Source organism: Gavialis gangeticus, unplaced genomic scaffold (assembly GCF_001723915.1).
Source record: "Gavialis gangeticus isolate Ggan-Ray unplaced genomic scaffold, GavGan_comp1, whole genome shotgun sequence".
Classification (NCBI taxonomy): Eukaryota; Metazoa; Chordata; order Crocodylia; family Gavialidae; genus Gavialis; species Gavialis gangeticus.
Window position 1 is genome coordinate 8687410 of NW_017729000.1, and position 20701 is coordinate 8708110.

The following is a 20701-nucleotide window of genomic DNA, read 5'->3' on the forward strand; positions in this document are numbered from 1 at the left end:
TCTGTCGTGCATGAGTGCCACAGAGGGAGTTGATGACATCGGATCCATCTCCTTGAGCTATTTGCAGATTGATCTCAGCTGAAGTGCATTTCAGTGTATCCTCTGCCCTTCTTGTTTCAATGGATGTACCAGTGTTTGGGCTTCCACGCTGTGTCTCTGCTCAGCTGGACTGACAGTGATGCTGCTGTGTGTGCGCTCTGAAACCTGATCAGGTCTGACGCGTGCAGACTGACCTGTAGCGTTCTCTTGTCAGGACTTTCCTTCACCTGGAGGAGTTAATTTTTTACAGTGACATTCGTAGCATAAATTAAATATTAGATCTGCTTTGAGTCAGGAATCTGGTTTGATTTTTGTAGCTGGAGGTCAGTTATCCTGGTTTGCTCTTAAAACTCCCTCTGTGCGCCTAGAAGTGACATTTCTTGTTGCATTTTTTTTGCATGAGTATACACAGTTCCATGCATCCTGCACTGGTATGAAGACTTGGCTAGATCTGCTCACCTTCTTCTGACTAATAGTATAATTCACATCACTGGGTTTGCTTGTATGAGCAAAGCCAAGTGGGTTTAATTCCAAGTATCAAGCTGGTGTTAAAAATTGGGCCCCCTTCTGTGTTTGACTCCACCTCATGTGCTGTGCTGTTCATGTTCCTCGCTACACTGTCATGTCAAAGATGACTTTACTCTTTCCTCTCTGTGATCGCAGGCTATAATTATGTTGCACACAGGCTGCACATGGAACTGTTCTTTTTAATCCCACGGCAGCCGGCACTGAGTCACCGGGTTTCTTAATGTAGTGCTTATTCAAGCCCCAATTAAAGATTTGATGTTTCTTCACGTTCTCCTTTGTCTAGTTGCATTGTTTTTTCTTTCAATGTTTCACTTCCGTTGCTGGCATGATTTTTTTTCCCCCCCTTATTTCTTCTCTGGTTTCCAAAGATGCTGCTGACAAACCTGGATATGTGATGTCACCTTCTGTAGCTGATCATTGAAAGGAGCCTCAGGGATTCCTTTCTTGTACTTCCTGAAGAAGTCTTTTGTTACCAAATCGTATTGCTCAAACACGCACGCATGCATATTGTGTGTAATAGAGTTTGTTCAGCGTCAAGCTCTGGATCAGCTAGGGAAAGAGGGAAGCTGTGGGCATAGGTTCTTGCACGTTCAGGGGTCTGTTGTTTGGTTCTTGTATCTGGTGAGACTCGTGCATTTTTTTTTAATAGTAACTTAGCATTTCTTAATATCTTTACTTGGATTTCTTAATGCCTCGGGCATGATGACTGAGTCTCTAGCCAAATAGTAAGTTGCGGTCCAATTGTGCCTTGGAGCACAATTCTACCAGTTGCAGTGATTTTTATATTTTCTAAATTGGGGGAGGGTAATCTGAAGAGGGATTTGTCTGTAATGACCTCTCTCAGTCCGTCAAAAGACAAGTTCTCTGTCACCTTTAGTGCTTGTATCTATATGAAAGTTGTTACGTATTTTTCTTTCTCTTGTATAAATTTGAACGTGGGTATATATCAAGGGGGAGTTACTTTAGGCAAGCTTCCAAGCATGTGAAAACTCACCCAAACCACAAGTTTTTTTCAGTCTGGAGACCTGAAGTAGAAATCTCAGAGGAATGACCCCCTCCTGGGTCTTCTTTGAGGGTATGGACAGATATATTGAATGTTACTGGCATAAACTGTCTCTGGGTGATTTATATGTGTGTTCCTATACCAGTATAAATGTAGTGACCCCATTTAACATGACTCCTGTTTCATTCGGGGTTGAAGGTGGAGATTTAAGTCCCTTAGCTATAGGAGCATACAGGCATTAGTTAAGTTGCAACAGCTGACTTGCACTCCCTGGTGGCAACTCTTCATCCTCATGTAAAGCAGAAGAAAGTTATGTCTGTCCACAGCTATTGGGACCACTCTGGTGCTACCTCTCCTTCTTGCAGTCCCTGGGTTATGAGGAAAAACTTTTTCTGCTTCATGAAGACTCTCTCAGAGGTTGAGAAGGTAGCACTAGCAGACTTCTGAGTCTTCCTAGTCATCCTGGATCTGCCACGGTGGCAGCTGTGTTTGGGACATTAAACATGATATATTTTTAAGTGGGATGTGAGGGAGAGTTTGCTGGGGGCATATGGGGAGTTGAATGGTGGAGGAGAACAAGAAAATTCTAAATGTTCTTTTGAACTGAATTTCAGGAGACATGTCTGAAAGCAAAGCAAAGAAGATTGAAATAAAGGATGTTGATGGGCAAACACTGAGTAAGCTGATTGATTACATCTACACAGCCGAGATAGAGGTCACCGAAGAAAATGTTCAGGTAAGCTGGCCTTGACCACTCTGCTGGAAACCAAAGAGAAGAAGCTTCCCTAACTCAGGTTTGCAACTGAAGATAAAGTATCTGTCAGTGTGAATGATCTCTTCAGGCCACACAGAATGGAAAGCTGAGGTTGAACTGCCTTAGTTTTCTGTGTAGTTTTGAGGCACGTTACTTTTAGCCTTCAGGCCTTGCTGTTAGGAGATTAGGCTTTTGCTTTCTATGAGGTTGTGCTAACTTGGGGGTCAGTTTGTTTGCGGTCAAAATACACTGAAAACATGTAGAAAATAGACTGCTGGGTTAGTTCCCAGGAGAGAACTCCTCTTTGGTTTTAGTTCTAAGCGGTAGTTTGGGCTGCTGTGTGTAGCTTTGAGTAGACTATAACAGTGCAGCAAGCTTAGTGTTAAAATTGGAGCTTCTCTAGACGTTTTCTTATTCCACCTTCCCTTGTGTGCATGTGGCTTACACTTGAGGCTCTTTGGGGTAGGGGGCCTGATTCTGCTCTTGTGCTAGTAAAAGTTAGGAGTAGCTCAAGCCAGTGGAGTTGCATCAACTTGAATCTAGTGGGTAAGTGGAATTGGGTTCCCCTTTATGTCCTTCCACAGAACACTTTATGCCTTCATGGTGTTCTGTGCACAATAAAGTTTTCAGCCAGGAGGGGTGGAGAGGGAAGTGGAGTGCCCATTTGAATGAAATCTGCTGCTATAAAAGCCGAGAACTAGATGTGTGGTTCAACTTTGGTTATGAAGTCGGCTTTTTTGGGGGGTGGTCCATAAAGTGAAGAACAGAAGGACAGTGTGCGGAGTGGGAATTGAAAATCAACAGGTTATACAAACAGCCAAAATACTCATAGGTGGGTATAAAGAGCAAGTGAAATGACAGAGTAGATGAGGAAGCAGCCCGCAGGTAAGGCAGCTGCCGTTGCTCTTGTCCTGTGGGTGGGACTGCAGGAGAGCAGAGCTGCCCTGTGGCTACATTTCTATTTCTGGCAAAAATGTGGCTGGTGGGATGCATGTTAGTCATTGGATTCTGGAGCGGGTGCTGGGAGCCTCACTGTGGCTCTGGCTTCAGCTACAGCCAAGGCTTATTTGGCAAACTTTTAGTTTGGCATTTTCAAAATTCCATTTTTCTGAATGGTTTTGCAGTTGGACAAGGGAGGAGCGACACATCCTCAAATGACCAGGTGAAAATAGACTCCGGGAGGGTGAGCTGGGGAACACCACTGTCCCACTCCTTTCCCTCTACCCCTACCCCTCCAGTTACTTTTATGCTATGTTGATATACCTTCTTTACCATCCCTAAAAACTCATTCCTATGCAGTAATTGTGTGTGAAGTACTGCAGGGTCTCCCTTTCACCCAGCAGGTGCATTTGCTTCTCCTGCCATAGATTTTTCTTTCTCATGAGCTAGCTGTGCATTTCTAAAGGGATTTTATACTGCTTGACCAGTTGTTAGACCTTCTCTTCTTTCATAAGACACAGTTTCTTGGTAGAGTTGGTACTATGTTGTGCCAGCTGCTTTCAGTACAGAAATGACAAGAAATGAATTGCCCAGTGCCACAAAGTGAACAGATGCAACCAGCTTAGCCAACAAGAGAGAAATAAGACATAGGTCACTGGTGACTAAAAGTGAGGGGAGAGGAAAAGAGATGAGTAAAAGTGACAGTGGGATTGGTTGTGAACATTTCAAGGTCCATACAGCTTTCCAGCCTGTTCTAACAGCAGTATGTTGCTTGGCATTGCAGCCTAATGCACTGTTCATTGGGGCAAGCTCTGTTTTTTTTCCAAGGCCCATGTTTTTGTCACTTTAACTGCATAAGGATCACTAAATAAGGAAAAAAGTAATTTGAAAAGGCCACATATTTGCAGTGTTAGTTCAGGGTGTTCTGTCTTCAGTGGGTTTGTGAAGTTTTCTTTGATGAGGAGATCCACATGCCCAGATCAACCAAGGGATGGGGTGCAGTCCATCCCTGGATCCCTTGGAGGGAGACAATGGGTCTGTGGATGTTAGGGAATGCCAGCAAATTTTTCTTGTGGACTCCGGAGGGGATACTTTCCAGTTCTGTGTTCTTCATCCCAGTCCCTGGATGCCTGCATACCACCCTTGTTGGCTTTGCTGGAAGCAGTATGTGTGCATCTGAGCAGAGCCCAGGGCTGTGTCTGCTAGCAGTGTGGCTTTGTACAGCTCTGCTAATCCCCAGCTGGCTGCATGTCATGCCAGTTCCATGGATTTCCCAGCTAAGAGAAATCTGGTTTGTACTGGGACAAATGCATCTTCTGTTCCTTTTCACTGCCTGCCTCAAACCTGCTGTTTCACTAAGGGGAACAAAGGCCTGGCACTGTCAGAGCTCAAAGTGACTTCCTTATGTGGAGCTGAAGTGCAGTCAGACTGGAGAATTGCTGAACTGCCAGGGTTAATCAAGAACTTTGACGCAGTGACCTTGGTGAGTGGTAAACTGTGCGTGACAGGGCTGTGGTGTAGGTATTTGGGAGGAGGTGGGGCACTCTGACACCATGTCTGTACTAGGAAGGTTTGCCGCCACAGTGCTTGTTAGCTTACGGTTGCTGATGTTGCTGTGTCTGCAGCACATGTACGCTTGATTGCCTTTGCCAGCATTTTGCAGCCTAACTGAAAGAGGTGTTGGCAGAAAACACATTTCACTGTTGGAAGGGGCTCAGGGCTTACTGCTGCCCAGGTGGCTGGAGTGTGTCCAGGCTGCCGTGGATGTGTCATTCAGGGAGGTGGGTTGTTCAGGTGACAGGTTGGGTTTTGCCAGCTTACTTTCCATCTGCTGTGAGCTGGTCACGAGGCCTCAGTGTGATGTGGAGCAAACCAGGGCTCCCAAAACAATCTTTCCCTTTCTCCATGCAATGAACATGCTCCTTGTAAGGTGCCTGTTGCAGACAGGGAGATGAGGGACTCCAGAAGTGATTTACTTGGGTTTCTGTTTACACCAAACCACTTACTCTTCCTTAGAGCTCAGGAGGGAAGCAGCACCAGTTGGCAAGCAGCACTGTATTCAGCACATACGCTGGAGATGCCTGTATTATGTTAGCCTTGGAAAATAGGGTGTGTTAGCTTGGTGCAGGACCTAGTTTAGATAACCTCAGGGGGCGGAATGTGATTTTGGAGGGGCAGGATCCATCCTTCCATTGGAAACTTTTCCCTGGAGCAGTCTAGATCTTTCTGGGCACATCTACACAAGACGTTTCCTGTGGAGCTGCCCAGTTAGCTTCGCAGTAAAGTCTCTGTGTTTACACGAGTGACCCTGTTAGGCCACAGTAGACTAAATTACAAGTAGGTTAGTACTTGTAAATACAAGTGCTGTCTTGTGGAGGAGTTCTTTAGTGTGCAGCAATGCATGTGTAGATGCTGATGGGGCTCGTGGGAGCACAAGGGTACTTCAGTGCTGGGGCTGCCTGCTGGCTAGCCGTGCACTGGAATACCCTCATGTCCCAGTCAGCCCCTTCGCAGCATGTTGAGCTAAGTCAGAGCAGCTCTGGGCTGGCAGGCTGATCTCCAAACCCCCTGTTAGCTGTGGTCCCGGGTGCACGTGTAAACGTGGTGCCCAGGAGCAATAAACTCTGGAGCAGTATTTGCTGGAGTTAATTGTGTTGCATTGCTTTAATTGCACATGTAGACTTGCCCTCTGATACCAAAGCCCCCTAGAAAAAAGGCTGCTACTCGCGTACATTTGAGACCCAAGGCCTGAAGAACCCATCCTGGCAGGAATGTTATAGCTGCCCTTAGGAGAGGAACCACCATGTTAGATGCAGAGAGACTGCTTTTTCGTTGTTTGGCAATGGGGTTTTCGCAGTGGACCCCTAAGAGCCTTCTGACAGCATGAGGCCAGGTAGAGAGCGTTTCTAAAGTTATTTAATTACTTGTGGGCATCCCAGGAAATTACCATCCTCATTAAGAAAGTCATTATCAATAAATATTAGGACAGTAATGGTTCCCTGGGAGCATCCTGATTAAACGGAGTAAACACTCCCAAATTAGGAATGGGATCATGTGTGGGATGCGTGATACCTGGTGTACTTGGTGCAGCAGGAAGGAACATGTGGGTAGCACTTGTAGAATGAAAAAATAGCAGTGTCCGGAGATCGGAGACTTGCGGGGAAAGAGCTGGAGACTTGGATTTGAAAAATAGCATTACACAGTGCATTAAGTGTAATCAGGGAATCTGTGGTGCATTGTGTGCATCCTTCTCACCTGGGAACAGTCATTTACAAAAAGAACCCGGGGAAGGTGGTGAAGGCTGAAGGAGAGCATAGGAAGGAGATTTTTTCAGGGTCCTAGGGTGGCCTGTCCCTCCTTGCTCTTGTTCTGTCCTGAGTGGGGCAATCCTTGACATCAGTCTGCTGTGGTTCATAGCCAAGCTCGGGTCCCCCCTAATCTCTTAGAAAGAAACAGGTTAGATAAGACTGGAGGAAGACTGACAGACACATGGCACCTAGAAAACTCTAGCAGAGGATTCATAAGCCCTGACAGGTGAGGAAGGTGGCTAGCAGCATGTTCACCCAGCCATTTGCCAACAGACCCATTCAGCTATACACTACGCTATAAGTCAGGGAAGGAGTATTGTATGAGTGTGACCAACCAGCGTTGCTGCTGCCATGCCCATTTGTTGCCTACTTGTTTTTCTCTCTCTCTTCCTGCCTTTCTTCTTATTTTTCATCCCGGAAGTGGGACCATGCATCTGTTTGGTTCGTGCCCTACACACCGGCTTGGAAGTATTTTACCCACTGTGCCTCTGTCACATCTCTCCACAGGTGAAGCACTTAAGTGCTTTCTAATAGTTCATTCCCAACTGCCTGCACTAGGTGGACATCAGTGGGAGAGTAAAAGGATAATGAAGCAATTTTCCTCACTTAATGCAAATGAGCAGAATAAAGGAACATGGCTGCATCTGGGCTCTGTGTGCTATTCACAGCCCTCATTAAATGGCAGGTGTTTCCACCTGCCTTTCAAGTGGAAGCTCCTCTTGCTTCCATGTCTTAGACTGTAGAGTGCTTTGCTGAAAGGGAGGTACCAAGGAAACAGCAGTGTTTGAAGCAGGCTGGTTAGGAAGTGGCCTTTAGTTCACTACAGCTATGTGTGAAGTACCATCCATCCAAGAGGTTGCATGCAAGATGGAGAAGGGGACTGACTATTTCAGACTTGCTATGTTTAGTGCATTAGTTGGTCTGCTCAGTGCATTCTGGATGTCTACCTAGATTTACTTGTGTCACACACGTATATAATGCATATATTTACATATATGCACAAATTGCATAAATAAATAAACGTGGCCCTCAAGTACAGCATTACTCAAGCTCTTCACAGGCTTTAATATATTTATCTTCTCTTCCCCACAAGATCAGGTGGTGCTGTTACCCTCAGTTCACAACCGGGGAACTGAGACACAGAGAAGCTCAAGTTAGATGCTCAAGCCATACAGGGAGGCTGGGACTGAGGACAGAACTGAAACAAGATCCCTGAAACCCAGGTCTTTTGCCCTAGCCAGTGGATCGCCCTTCCTCTCTGCTGCCTTGCTCAGTTCAAATTCAGTACCACTTGACTTGGAAAAACTGCTTCCAAACCAGTTCAGTGACCTCAAACTACTGGTTTTGAAAGTCCCAACCCCGTGCGCACAGCAGGCCACAAAACCAGAACGTGTGATAGACACTAGAGTGAGAGCAAGCAGCTGATGAAATTTGGTATTGCCAGGTGCCAGATTCCAGATGGAGTTCAGCCTGATGGAGAAGGTAACTTCAGAAGTAAATGTAGCGTAGCTCTTGTTACCATTTTCAAATTCATCTTCATCAAATATCATTTTCAGTGATTTTAAGGCCCTTAGACAGGAAGATGATAGAGTTGAAAAAGCAGCTGCTTGGCATTCACTGCCGGTAGTTGGAACTCCACCACCGCTAGTCAAATCACTTGAAATGCGTAAGAAAAACTTGCCTGGCTTTTAATGGGATTGTGACTTGGCCCATGATGTGCGATTAGGCAGGGCATTTCCTCTTATTATTTCTAAAGGAAATGGCTATTATGCTGAAGGATATCCTTTGCTGGGTTTTCTGTGGTAAAAACAAGATCAGTGGCAAGGCATAAAGCTGAGACATGCAGGACAGAAAAGCCATTCCTTCATTGATAGGTTATTTATCATGATATCTTACGAAGCTTTAGAGGGTAGTGCTCCTTTTCCAGGAATTTCGTCATGGAAACATTCAGTAAGTCAAATGCTGTTGCCCCGAGGCCTTGTTCCACTATTTAGGTTAATATACTTCTTTTCTACCTCCTGCCTCACATGCATGCTAAACCAGAACTGTCCTCTTATAGAAGAGGCTTGAGGAAATTTAAGCAGGTTGTTGTGTAGCTTTATTGTGATGGCCTCTTTCACACACAGTGTAGCTCAGATCACCTGAATGAATCCTTTTGTCCCCTTTGCTAAGGAAGATGTATAGGAAGCTATGGTCTTTTGCCATGGATTGAGCAACATATAATCCCTTAGGGAAGCTGTGATTTCTTTACTTGTAATGCTTACATAAATTAGGTGCGTGCCCCCACGCTGAACTCGGGAGGCTGCTTTAGCAGTATCTTGAGAAAACGGCAGACATTTTCTGGCTGGAAGTTAAAAAGGCAAGACTGTCATTATCTTGGCTTAATCAACTGGACAAACTAATCTGCTTTTGGGATCAAAGCGTGTTGGCCCAACAGTCTTGTGGGTTAATTGATTTCTTTAGTTTATTGTTGCCTGTTGGGGTTGTAGCGCTCTCTTGAAACATTGCTGCTTGGTGATGTTCACGAGTAATCCCGCTGGGTTAGTTTTTTGGTTTTTTTTTACCTTGGAACGGGTCATTGGCTTAAAAAGTACCTAAGGGCAGGTTGGTCCTTTACTGTGATATCTTGGAAGGGGGGGTGGGGGAATTAGATGGGGGGCAGGGAAGAAAGGGAGACAGTTTTTTTTTCTTCACAGTAAAGCTTAGCTGCAGCAAGTTTTGTTTGCTTGCTTGCTTGTTTTTTGAGGCACATATTTCCCCAACTGGAAATAGTGTAGAAGTGGTGCAGGCATCTTTGAAGGCCTCTTAATGTACAGCTGATGTTGCCTCTTAGCATACAGGCATCGAGCGAGAACGACGAGAAGGTGGATGAGAACTAGTTTCCAATTGGCAAAAGGTGCGAGAGAAGAAATGCAAAGAACAGAGATGACAGCTGGCTCGATCTTTTATTTCTGAGACATTCTCTCAAACAGTGAACAATTCTAGGAGTTGCAGGCTGAACCCTTATCCCTGCCAACACATTTATCCCTCATCCATGCACTTGGGGCCTAGTTTACAGCACTTGAAGTACTCAAGTACCTCCTTTGTGGATATAGTCAAGTATTTACACATCTAAATTATACCGGTAGCACCTGCAGTTGTTTGTGGATATAAAAATAGGAGCCCCTCTCTATTCGGGTCCCTGGGCCCCAAGTGTGTTTCTGTAGCTGAAAACCATTCTGAAAACTTGTTAGCGGTTCTGTTCCTGCGGACGCGTTGGTGCAGGTCCCCGGTCCACATAAAAGGCACTTGTGTTGGAACTGTAAAGATTCCAGCTGGCCGAGTTGCTAAATATAATGAAGCGTTTGCATCTCTGTGGGGTGTGAGGTTGAGCAGTATAACACTCTCCACAACAAAGGCTGCAAGATCAGCCTGGTGTTGCAGTCAGGATTTCAGGTGTGTTTGCTGTAGCCCATGCTTTCTGCTTCCCCTGCTTGCCCAGTGCTCCTTCAGCAGGGAAGAAATGAGGACAAGTGCTGTGCTGCTGTTGTCGGTCACATTGTGAAGCAAGAGACCATTGCCCAGAGATGCTGATAGACTTTTAGCCTCTCTTCCCAGCCTTGGCAATACAGGGGGCTGACATCTGATGACTTAATACCAGGAATCAACTTGCTACCTCTGTTGCTAAATTTAGTTTCCCTTTTCCACCCTTTTAGGTGTTGTTGCCAGCTGCTAGTTTATTGCAATTAATGGACGTTAGGAAAAACTGCTGTGATTTTCTCCAATCTCAGCTGCATCCCACAAATTGCCTTGGAATTCGAGCCTTTGCAGACGTGCATGCATGCACTGAACTTCTGCAGCAGGCGAATGCCTATGCAGGTGAGCAAAGTGTCCTGGTTATCCCTCCATGTGATGAGTTTGTTCTCAGGCACTGTCAGGGACTGGGGCCACAATCACTGCATGCTTTAATATTCACAAAGAGCATGTCACGGGCTTTCTTACTGCACGGCAGGGTCGTAACCAATTGTGATGCTGCAAATGAAGTAGGCAGTTGGTAACAAGGGAAAGTTCGGAGGTGCAATGAGGCACTTCAGCTTAGTGTCTTGTGTAAATGCAGGCAGATGTCATGTGAAATAGTTCCTTTATGCATTGACAAGGCAGCGTAAGCTACCATGTACAACATGGTTTGTATTTTGGTATCATCACACTAAACACTGCAATGTCTGTTTGGCTGGCCAGAATTTTCTTTCCCTCCCTCTTCTGTAAGCGCTTCCTTTGCAAGTTCTTTGGAACGGGATGGTGTAATCAAGCTACTATGGCTTTTGTCACTCTGTGACGAGGAGGATGCTATTCTCATGCGGTTCTCCAATACTTATCTGTAGTCTCATTAACAAATGCATCTAGTCACGTTATTTTGTACTTCTGTGTACCTTGCAGAGTGCAACATAATAGAGATAGAGTACCCCAGTCTTTTGTGAATATACTGAATAATGTTTTGTTTAGGAAGCATGGGTGTGTTTTTCTTAGGAAGCAATACTCACCTTTTAATAAAGTCAATCCTTGCACCAATCCTCATTGGTGTCCAGTGCTCTGTGGTGGTTCTGTATATCACATGAGCTACCGAGAGCTCTCTTCTTAATCTGGACAAGCAGAGAAGAGTGACCTTTGGGCAGCTGGAAACTTAACTTGAATGAAGGGGCTTAGTCACCAACAGCAAATTCTACTGAAACAGGAGCCTGGCTCAGTTCACATCTGTCTGTTTGCCTGCAGCATTATGGAGGTGTCCCACAACCTCTCTGACTCTTGAGTGCTGGGAGTTAATGTTAGTGTTGCAGCTTTCACAGGCATTGATCTCCAGGACTCATAACAGCAGAGCTTTAATGCAGTGCTTGGCACTAGCACTTGCCACACTGCAAGCTTCAGAGCACACCAAGCTGACAATCTTAAACACAGTCCCTCTGCTTTACCTCAGCAGATGCATCCAACCATGTTCTGGTGGCTTTCAGGTAGGGAAAGGCAGTCACAGTGGATGTTCAGGGCCCTTTGACTGATGGCTTAGCAATGTCACCCATGTTGACAGGACCGTACGTATGCCTCTTGTCTGGCAGCTAGAAGCCAGCAAGAGCCATGGTTAATAAGCAGCAGTTTGTGCATTCGTCTGGGCACACATCTGGGGTCTTATCCTCAGCTGATATAGATTTCTATAGTTCTATGAAGATTTAGGAAGTTGTGGCAGTTAATATCTGCCCTGTGGCATTGATGCCAAGCTTATTTGGATGATAAAGTGTCTCATAGTGTTGATTTCTCATTGGTGGTATCTGCTTTAGATTAGGTTTTCTGTCTGGCTGAGTATGGCAGGGGATTTGTTCTTCTATGTCTCTTAGCTGGCTTCAAAGGCAGAAATCTAATACTGCACAAAGTGTGACTTCCATGCTCTGATTCTTCTGCCTTTCCCAGTAGCCTGGGGGTTGCCTTGTGCTCTGGAGGGGTGGTAGCTCTCTCCATGCACTTGTTTGGCTTCCCTCGTCGGGCTTCTTTAGCTACTTGGGTAGGTAACATGATTCTGTCCTTTGTCTCTGTCTTTTCTCCTGTGCAGGTGGTGCTCTAGCACATGCAGCGTTCTGCTCGATGTGCATCTTTATCAGAGAACAGGTTCATTTTGATGACACAACAGCTGTCATCCTACTTTCTCTCTCTCTCTCTCCAATCCAGACAAGTCACTTTTGCTGCCTTCTCCCCTGGAGGGAAATGCACTCAGAAAAAATGGTTAATTGTGAAAGGGTTTGCTTGTAATACCTCATTATCCTTGCTTCTAGGCCTCTGATTAATCTTTAACCTAACAAGCAGTGCATTCAGAGTATATTTATTTAGTTGTTTGGCAATTAGAGGGCCTGCTTCTTGTTTTATTGGCCTTCGTAAGTCCCTGTTAGCACAACAGCAGATGTAATGTTAACAAAACCCTATTAATAAAAATGCCATTAAAATTCTTTGAGTTCTGTTGTTTAATGTAAGAGCATTAAACTAAGCTAGAAATCTGCAAACTGCGGTGAGAGAGACCCCAAGGGTTACATGAGCTCTAGAAAATGCCTCGTTTAAAAACTTAGTTTTACACTGAGGATGACTAGATGTTCAGGCCTCCTTGCTCAGGGCCCAGGTTTCTGAATTCTTTACCATCGTCAGTAAATATGTTACTTGCTTTCAGCACACAGCAAGAGGCTGAATATTTGTGTACTGCCAAATGCCTGTCTTAGTTCAAGTGAAGGTGGTGCATTCAGAGCCTGGAGCACATTCAGGGCTCTATACATGGAGCCCCATCCCTCCCCGGCCCAAGAGCTTCCAGCCAGAAGGGCCCTGTGGGTCATCAGTTCTAACCTCCAGCATATCACAAGCCATTCAGAGCCCTTCAACTAACCAGAGTCCTTAAGCTTAAAGCATGGTGGTCCTCAGATAATTAAACTGTGCCACTGGCAGAGAACAGAAGAGTAAGATGCTACCCATATTCTGGGTCCCTGCAGTAGAAGGGGATTGGCTAGGTGAGAAATGCCCATCTAACCCCAGCAGATGAACCATACATGGTCTGTGTCATCTCGGGCCTACGTAAGATGCTCCAAGTGCCTTATGGAGGGGAAAACAGGATGCAGTCTCATCCCCGAACCCGGATCTTGATGCTCATGGTTGCATTTCTTTGTGCTGAAAGTGACTGCTCCAAACAAAATCCCCAAGTGCCAGGTTCCTATAGTTGTGTGTTTCCATTCAAGGTAAATGGCACTGTACAAATGATACATGAGTGTGGGTGCTTCTTGGAGCAGAGCCTTCTAGCACTTCACCCCTGGTATGGTTAGGTGTGCATATACATGCAAATAAACACTTAACATTTGCTTAGAAACAATAGCATAAGCCTCCAACTTTGCTGCAAAAATCTCTGTGATGGGAGATGCAGCTGCTTGTGGGGATAAAAAGAAGCCAACATGCAGTTGTGCAGATACTTTTACTGCAGACACACGCCGGCCGGTTTAAACAAGACATGCAACTTTAATTTGAACCTGTTCCCTAGTGCCTTTGGTAGCATTTAATGGATAACAGGCAGCACTGGCAGATTTAAATAGCCCTGTCAGACTGTTCCCTATCTGAAGTTGTAGGGGCAATACAGGATTATTGTACTTTATACAGTGATGCCTGGAGCTGGAGTGGAGAGACTTGGGAAGGAGGGGGTGTCTGGAGCTTGGGGAGTGGTGGATCATTTATAGTTTGAGTCCTAAAAAGGTAAGGGTGACTTGAGAGGTAGTTGGTGCAGTTGGGAGGCAGCATTTGTGCTTTCATGGAAGAAGTTTGAGGAGAGGAAAATAACTGGTGGGGGGAGAACATAATGGGAGTGAGAACTGAGGTGTGGGAGGGGAGTAGAGAGCAGGGAAGAGACTTCAGAGGAAGTAGGAGTTGGGGCGCAGGTCCCGGGTGACAGTGGAGTGTGGGGTTGGCGGGACAGGAGTTGCATTATTTCCACTCCCCAGGTATCTCTGCAGATGTCAGCCATGCCAGTGGGCCCCCTTACTGCAAGTGGCAGTGGGAGACTCTTGCTCTTAGTCCATCCTCTGACTCCACAAGTCTTTCAGCCGAAAACTCCAATTCCTCTCTTTCTGTGTGGCGGGCAAACTGCTGCTAGGTTGTGCATGCTGGGGCTGACTGTACCAGACTCGGGGTGATTCATGCCAGTGCTGGGACTTTGTTTGGGATTCCTGGAGGTGGGCAGGGCCTCTGTTCTATGCCTCATCGAGGCAGCAAGCCTAGGCACAGTGCTAGGGTACTGACTCGGTGTCACTGAATCACCGATGCCACATCCTTTTTCACCCTGTTGTTTTACTTTGGGGTCTCCCCATCCAAGTAGTGAACAGTGCTGATGGTGCTAAGCTTGTGCTCACATTCTGGGGTGGCATAACTGTAGGTTAATTACTGGTCTGAGAAAGAGCCAGTATTTCCTTTGTGAGTTGTCATTGGTAATCCACTGGGGGTGGGGGGCGGTGGCATCTCAAGAGTTGTTTCTTTTCTCCCATTTTATGATTTATTGCTCTTTGTTAATTAGTTTCATGGGCCTGCATAAATGTTATTTCAGATGCCATCAGGTTTCTTTACCTCGTTCTGAGAATACTTCCTACTTGATTCATCCATGTTCCAGCCTACTGTTTCGTTTGAGTCCTCATAGCTGTAATAACAGTGAATCTCTGGATGCTGTAGTCCTTTTATTGACTTAAAGCCTGGGTCTCATTATAATTTTCCTTTCTAACCTGTTGGTTTTCTGAACAGAGCAGCACTTTCCTGAGGTGATGCTAGGAGAAGAATTTCTTAGCCTCAGCCTGGACCAGGTCTGCAGCTTGATATCAAGCGACAAGCTCACGGTCTCTTCAGAAGAAAAGGTACAGTAATGTATGTAGCAAACGTGAATTTATTGAAGAATGCTCGAATGCATTCAGCCGTTTTACTGATGCAAGTTCTGTTGTCGTTGTTGTGAAGCCACTTGAACAGCAGGCCTCAGATCAGGAGGAAACTTATAACTTGTACAAATCCTTGATACTTGTAAAATTTGACTTACAGTAGATCTTTTCACATAAAATCATGACTCTGAAATCCAGTACTTTTGGCAACAATGCTTAGGGGAACAAACTCAAGTTCTTTTTTCTCTCTGGAAACTGGGAATCCCCCAGCTTTTGTTGTTATAAAGGTCATGTTTCTATTCCAGCCTTTCATTAGTCCAGGATGTGATACTGTTTGTCTTGAAACTTGGAACAGGATAAGGTGAGGAGAGATGGTGCACAACTGGGAGGGAAGAAGGAAAATTTTTTTGAGGATGGGGGGTGTATGTGTGTTATTTTTAGGTGGAAAACCAGTGGCTGTTTGATGCCATTCAGTGGTTTGAAATGTTAAATTTGCATCACATGAAGCAGTTGGAGCAGAGGAGTGAGTGAGTGATGGACTAGCTGGATTCTGATGAACTGGGTTCACATCCCTCTACCACAGACTTCTTGTGTGGTCTTGTCAGCAAGTCACTTAGTCTCTTCCTGGCTCGGTTTTCCATGTGCAAACTGGAGATGTCAAAGCACAAGGGGACTGCAAGTGAACTGCATTGAAAGAATTGGGAAGCACTCTGGTGGTATGTTAATGGAGCCTGTTTAAGTATCTAAAGTAGATGAGTCATGTCCCTTTGCTTATTAATGTAGTTTATCAGGCTGACATTGTCACCTTATACATGCAAAAGCTGTGTTGTATGCATGAAATCTCCAAGAAGGTAAAGGGGAGATGAATGACATGCATTTTCAGCAGGTCTGCCTTACTTAAATAGAGCCACTTACAAAGGGAAGGGCAAATTTGGTAATCAGTATTTCCCAGTTTGCAGCTGGCATCTATTGCATTAAGAAATATCGTTTTACTGGCTGTGTTCCCATAGAAATCCAAGTTGTTCACTCTCCCAGGGTGGGCTTTTTTACAATGGAAAAACATCATTTCCGTGGTAGGGTTTTCAGTCGAGCATGCCAGAGCATAAATTGCACATTCAAAACAATAGAGATTAATAACAGGATAGATAGGCAGAGAATGGGATTAATATACATGCAGGATATGTGCTGCAGTCCAAAGGAAAATAATGCCAAAAATTGAGGTCATATTGATAGACTTCTAATTAGTTCAGGCTTCAGTAGAGGCCATAAAATTTCTCTGACCTTGAATATTCATCTCTGTCAGTGTTTCCATGTGCATGTACTTGTATAGGGGAGTGGAAACTGTTTTTAAATAGGTAAGTAGATTGTATACTGAAAACTGCAGTTTTAAATTGTCACCATGAGAAACTCACTGGGATTTGCAACATATCTTGCTGAGATCTGCTTACTGACGTGAATTCACTACAAGTCCATTTCCCCTGGTAGAGGTTTTATTTCTTACCCTTCACCGCACTCCAGTAGTGCTTGAGTTGGAGTAGGTTGAAGTCTTATGAGTAAGGGAATACACTGAAATGCCTTTTGAGGTTGTTTCTGCTGTATATAATGTGTCCAGCAAACCAGAGTAGTTCTGTTGCCCAGAATAGATGGGAGTATTATAGACAGATCCCTGGAGTTTCTGTCTGTAACAAGGCATTGGGAGGTTTTGCTTTCAGGATACTCCTGCCAGCAAAGTAATCTGTTTTGCTTGAAAATGGTGCTGAGCCTAAAGCATTGTTCCCTTGATCCCTGTGCTACAGCTGAGTGCTTTGAAGGTGGTTATGTTCCAGTGTCTCTTCCTCCTGACTTCGTTAGTTCTTTACTGATCAAGCGCAGACGTGGGGAATGGGAACATTTTAATGACTCTCTGCATGTGATCTAATGATGCACGGATACGGTGAGATTTTTGCAGCAGGGGAGGAGCTGCACGCATCTACCTAGAATAGGCACTATATATAGAAGAGTAGTTTTAAGAGGTTGTTTCCCCCCACTGCCCCATCTGTCTTAAGTGCTTATCATTGCCGTAGCATCAGAGCCCCTTGTTGCTTTTGCGTATCATTGTGGGAAGGAGGAAGTGATTTTTATCTCCATTGTACAGATTTGGGAGGCAGCTGAGTCAGAGACTAGGTCGCTTTAACCAGGGTCAGCTGCAGCTTTGCTGACGGGATCCACCACTGAACTTTAACATAGTGTAATCTGGGGCCATGAACCCTTTTTTCCAAGGAGTTTTCCCCTACACAAACCCACTGAAATCAGTGAAAGCCTGCATAGAATTTGGAAATTGCTGTGTTAGGGCAAGTTGGGAAAACCTCCAGGCTCACTTGGCTTTGTCTGAGATGGTGTGCATGGAGGTGACAGTCCGGCCTTGTCTAATGGCTTCACTAGCCATCCAGTCCACAGTTCATTAGCCATCTACTCAAGCAATGACTAAATTTTGTAACTACACACCAGAGAGACCCTGCATCCAGGGAAAATGATCTAAACCTTAGAGCTTCCTCCCTAGGAGTGAAGTTCAGTTTTGTAATGAACACCTAGCAAAATAGAGGCACAGCCCAGAAGTTCAATCTCACGTGGGCTTCGTAAACCCTGGATTCTGTTGCGAAGGCACCGAGATTGCACTGGATGCTGAGCAGGAGCTTGCACTGAACTAGAGAAACAGAGACTGATCAGGGTATGGGAGCAGTTACCGCTTTCCAGAATAATGGAAACAGATGTACAAAGAACTGACAGCTCTTTAAATAAAGAGGATGGTCTTTTGGACAAAGGTATTTCTTCATCTCTTTAGAACTGAATTTAGAGCTGGTGAACGATGCCAGAGTAGGAATCTTTCCTTTTATCCACAGAGCAGCTGCAGCATGGATAACATCAGCATAAACTTCCCCTCGCACTGCACAACCTTCTTTCAGGTGGTTTGAGAGCAGTTCAGTTTCCCATGCAAGGTCATTCTTTTACCTCTTGTTGAGACACCAAAAGGGGCAGGCCTTACGGACATCTGCTTACCTGGAAATCGTATTATCATGCAACACAACTCCTACCGGAGACTACTGAACTCTAGTTGATGAGCTGCCTTGGCCCACAGTCATCCTGACCCATAGGATTAAATGTGTGTTAACCTAGTGGTCATCATGTAGCTCACTACATGCAAAAAATGTCGCTGGAAAAGATATTTTATAATTGTTAAACTCTTTTGATGCATTCCATCAGTGTTGGTCATTACAAAGCTGAGCCTTTTCCCATTTTTTTCCTTGAGCATCTTAAAAAAGGCAGAAAGTTTTATGACTTTTCTTGGTTTTTTTTTTTTTTTAAAGCCCTTAAAGATTCGAGCATAGTGATCTTCTTTGTTTTTGTGCATGGTTTGCTTTCAGAGCTCCCTGCTGCCATGCTTAAACCATCCTTGCTGCTTCAGGAATCCCAAATAGTTCAGCAAGAACATTTGTAGGAGTGGAAATGAGGCTGCTGCTTATGCATGCTGATTTTTTTTTTTTTTTTTTTTTTTTTTTTTTTTTTTAAGGGGGTAGCTCAGCCAAAACATTGAAAAGGCTCCTCTAATCTCTGGCACGGTGGCAGCTAGCTCTGTGGGAAAGGGGCTAGATGGTTGACATCAGCACCTGTTGCACAGATTTTTGCCTTTGGAAATTTTAGACTCAAATCTGGTAATTGGGTGCCTTCACATTTTACCTTAATGTTTCTGGAGCGGAGTTTTTGGACTTAACACAACAGCTTCCCAGAAGAAATGATTATGTTGGCAAATCAGATGAACCATTTGGTGACCTGGGAAGAGTTGAGTTGAAGCTGAGGGCACCTACTCATTAGACCTGATTGAACAAATGTGTGCTTCTCTTGATGGAACAACTGAATAGATTTCTGGATGTAAGAGATTAGTTCTTATAAGTTTCATAAGATAGATGGATATTTTAATAACCACTGCTAGGAAGGTCAGCCCTGGGATATTTTGTCTGCATATCAATTAAGCATATAACTCATGATTCTGGCTCAGTGGGAACATGGAAATTCATTGTCTCCCTTTTGCAGGGATGTGGGTTGTATCTTGGATTGTCCTCGGTCTTTTCCCGATTTATACAGGTTTTCTCTGCCTTTTAAATTTTAGGATCATTTTTAGGGCTGCTCTTCAGTAGGGTTGTGGTTATGACACCCCCCCCCCCCCCCCCCCCCCCGGTAGGGTTGTGGATGGACCCTTTAGTTGGTAACTCACTTCTGAGCAGTGTCCATGAAGGAAATGCCTCTTGGATGTTCACACACCACTCCTTGTACAAGAGTTGGTGTATTTTTTTCTTATTTATCGCAGTGTACATCTTTATTCAGGGGTCCCGTAAAGGACTCTTCTGCCTGCCATTGCTTATTGTGTGATATTCTTCACTGTGGCTGCTGTTGTAGGAACCTGTCTTTTTACAGTCTGTCATGGGCTAGAAGTTTGGATCCTTATCTGAACTTGTTCGATCTAGAAACAAAACTGGAAGTCTGTTCAGGCGAGGCTTCCTCATACAGTTCCCAGTCCACCCTTGCTTCCCTCCTGGAACCTGGCCTTTCTTGTAGCATCTGAGTATTTGTAGCTGCCAACTAAAATGAGGCAGTGCAGAGGAGTGTGAAATTTAAAAGCTGGAGCCGCAATCTAAATAATAGGGATTTTACTGGATGTGTTATGAGCATGCCCTGTAGTGGTTTTCCATTTTTGGAAGGAGTGGGTGAAATGACTTAATACAGTCCTAAGCGCTGCCTTAGTGTGTGACCCTGAAACATTTGTGATGGGTGTTCTGTGCAATCTTGCATGTATTACAAATTAATAATTCCCAGAGGTTATTTTTTCCAAATATTGTCTGGCAAGAATGTCAAAAGGCTAATTATGTTTCTTGGCTGCCTGCCCATAACTAATGCCGCAGTGGTGTTTACTGGTGACCGGCTTCGTTTAGAGCAGTGGTTCTCAACCTTTTTTGTACCAGGGCCCATTTGTAAACACCAGTGGTCAGTCCTGACCCACTGCCTCTCACTCCCAACCTGCTGCCTCCTGACCCCAGGTCCTAGCCCCCCAGTGTGTGGGGCAGGTGGTGGGTGTGTGGGGCATGGGAGGCCCCAAGCAGCCCCTTGCAGGCTGGAACTCCACCATCCTGCAAGGGAAAAGCCATGGTTTCCTACGTTAGTCTCCTTTAAAGGAGAATCCATTTTTAAAGTTTGTTTTCAACCCTTTCCTGTATTTTTGTGACCCATTTTTGGGTCACGACTCACAGGTAGAGAAACACTGATTTAGAGAGCCCTCTTGCTCGTGTAAAGAATGAGGTATGGACCAGTTTTCTTGACGTGACATGATTAGTGTTTTAGGATAATGTGTTGCCTGTACTTGGTATAGGTGCAGTATTGTGCTGCTTTATTTTTGTATAGTTGCGTGCTAGAATTCTTACATATGCTCTGGGGGTGAGCGGGTGCTTTAATTAGAGCGGCTCCTGAGAGCCACTCCAGTTAAAGTGCCTGCAGCGTCTCATGTATTCAGCATCCTGTACTTCAAAATGGCAGCAGGGATGCTCGTCAAAGGAGCTTTAGTTAAAGCACCCCCGCTGCCATTTTGAAGCATGGGGATGCTGAATACATGAGACAGTGAGGCTGCTGAAACATCCTAACAGCAACATGTTGGAGCAGGTGCCCCTCATGTCTACAGGCACCCCTTATGCCTTGTTCC

The 20701-nt window shown here is 45.0% G+C and overlaps 1 protein-coding gene across 3 annotated transcripts in view; it reads left to right on the forward strand.

The window, feature by feature from the left end:
* The window catches only part of KLHL3 (kelch like family member 3), a 79762-nt gene that overhangs the window by 38070 nt on the left and 20991 nt on the right, over positions 1 to 20701 (forward strand). For 2 of the 3 annotated variants that reach the window (XM_019506235.1, XM_019506233.1), the window contains exons 4-6: positions 2185 to 2306; positions 10267 to 10429; positions 14849 to 14958. In XM_019506235.1, the coding sequence (XP_019361780.1) occupies positions 2185 to 2306; positions 10267 to 10429; positions 14849 to 14958 (395 nt within the window). The remainder of the gene's footprint in view (positions 1 to 2184; positions 2307 to 10266; positions 10430 to 14848; positions 14959 to 20701) is intronic. The other variant, XM_019506236.1, reaches the window with a different exon arrangement.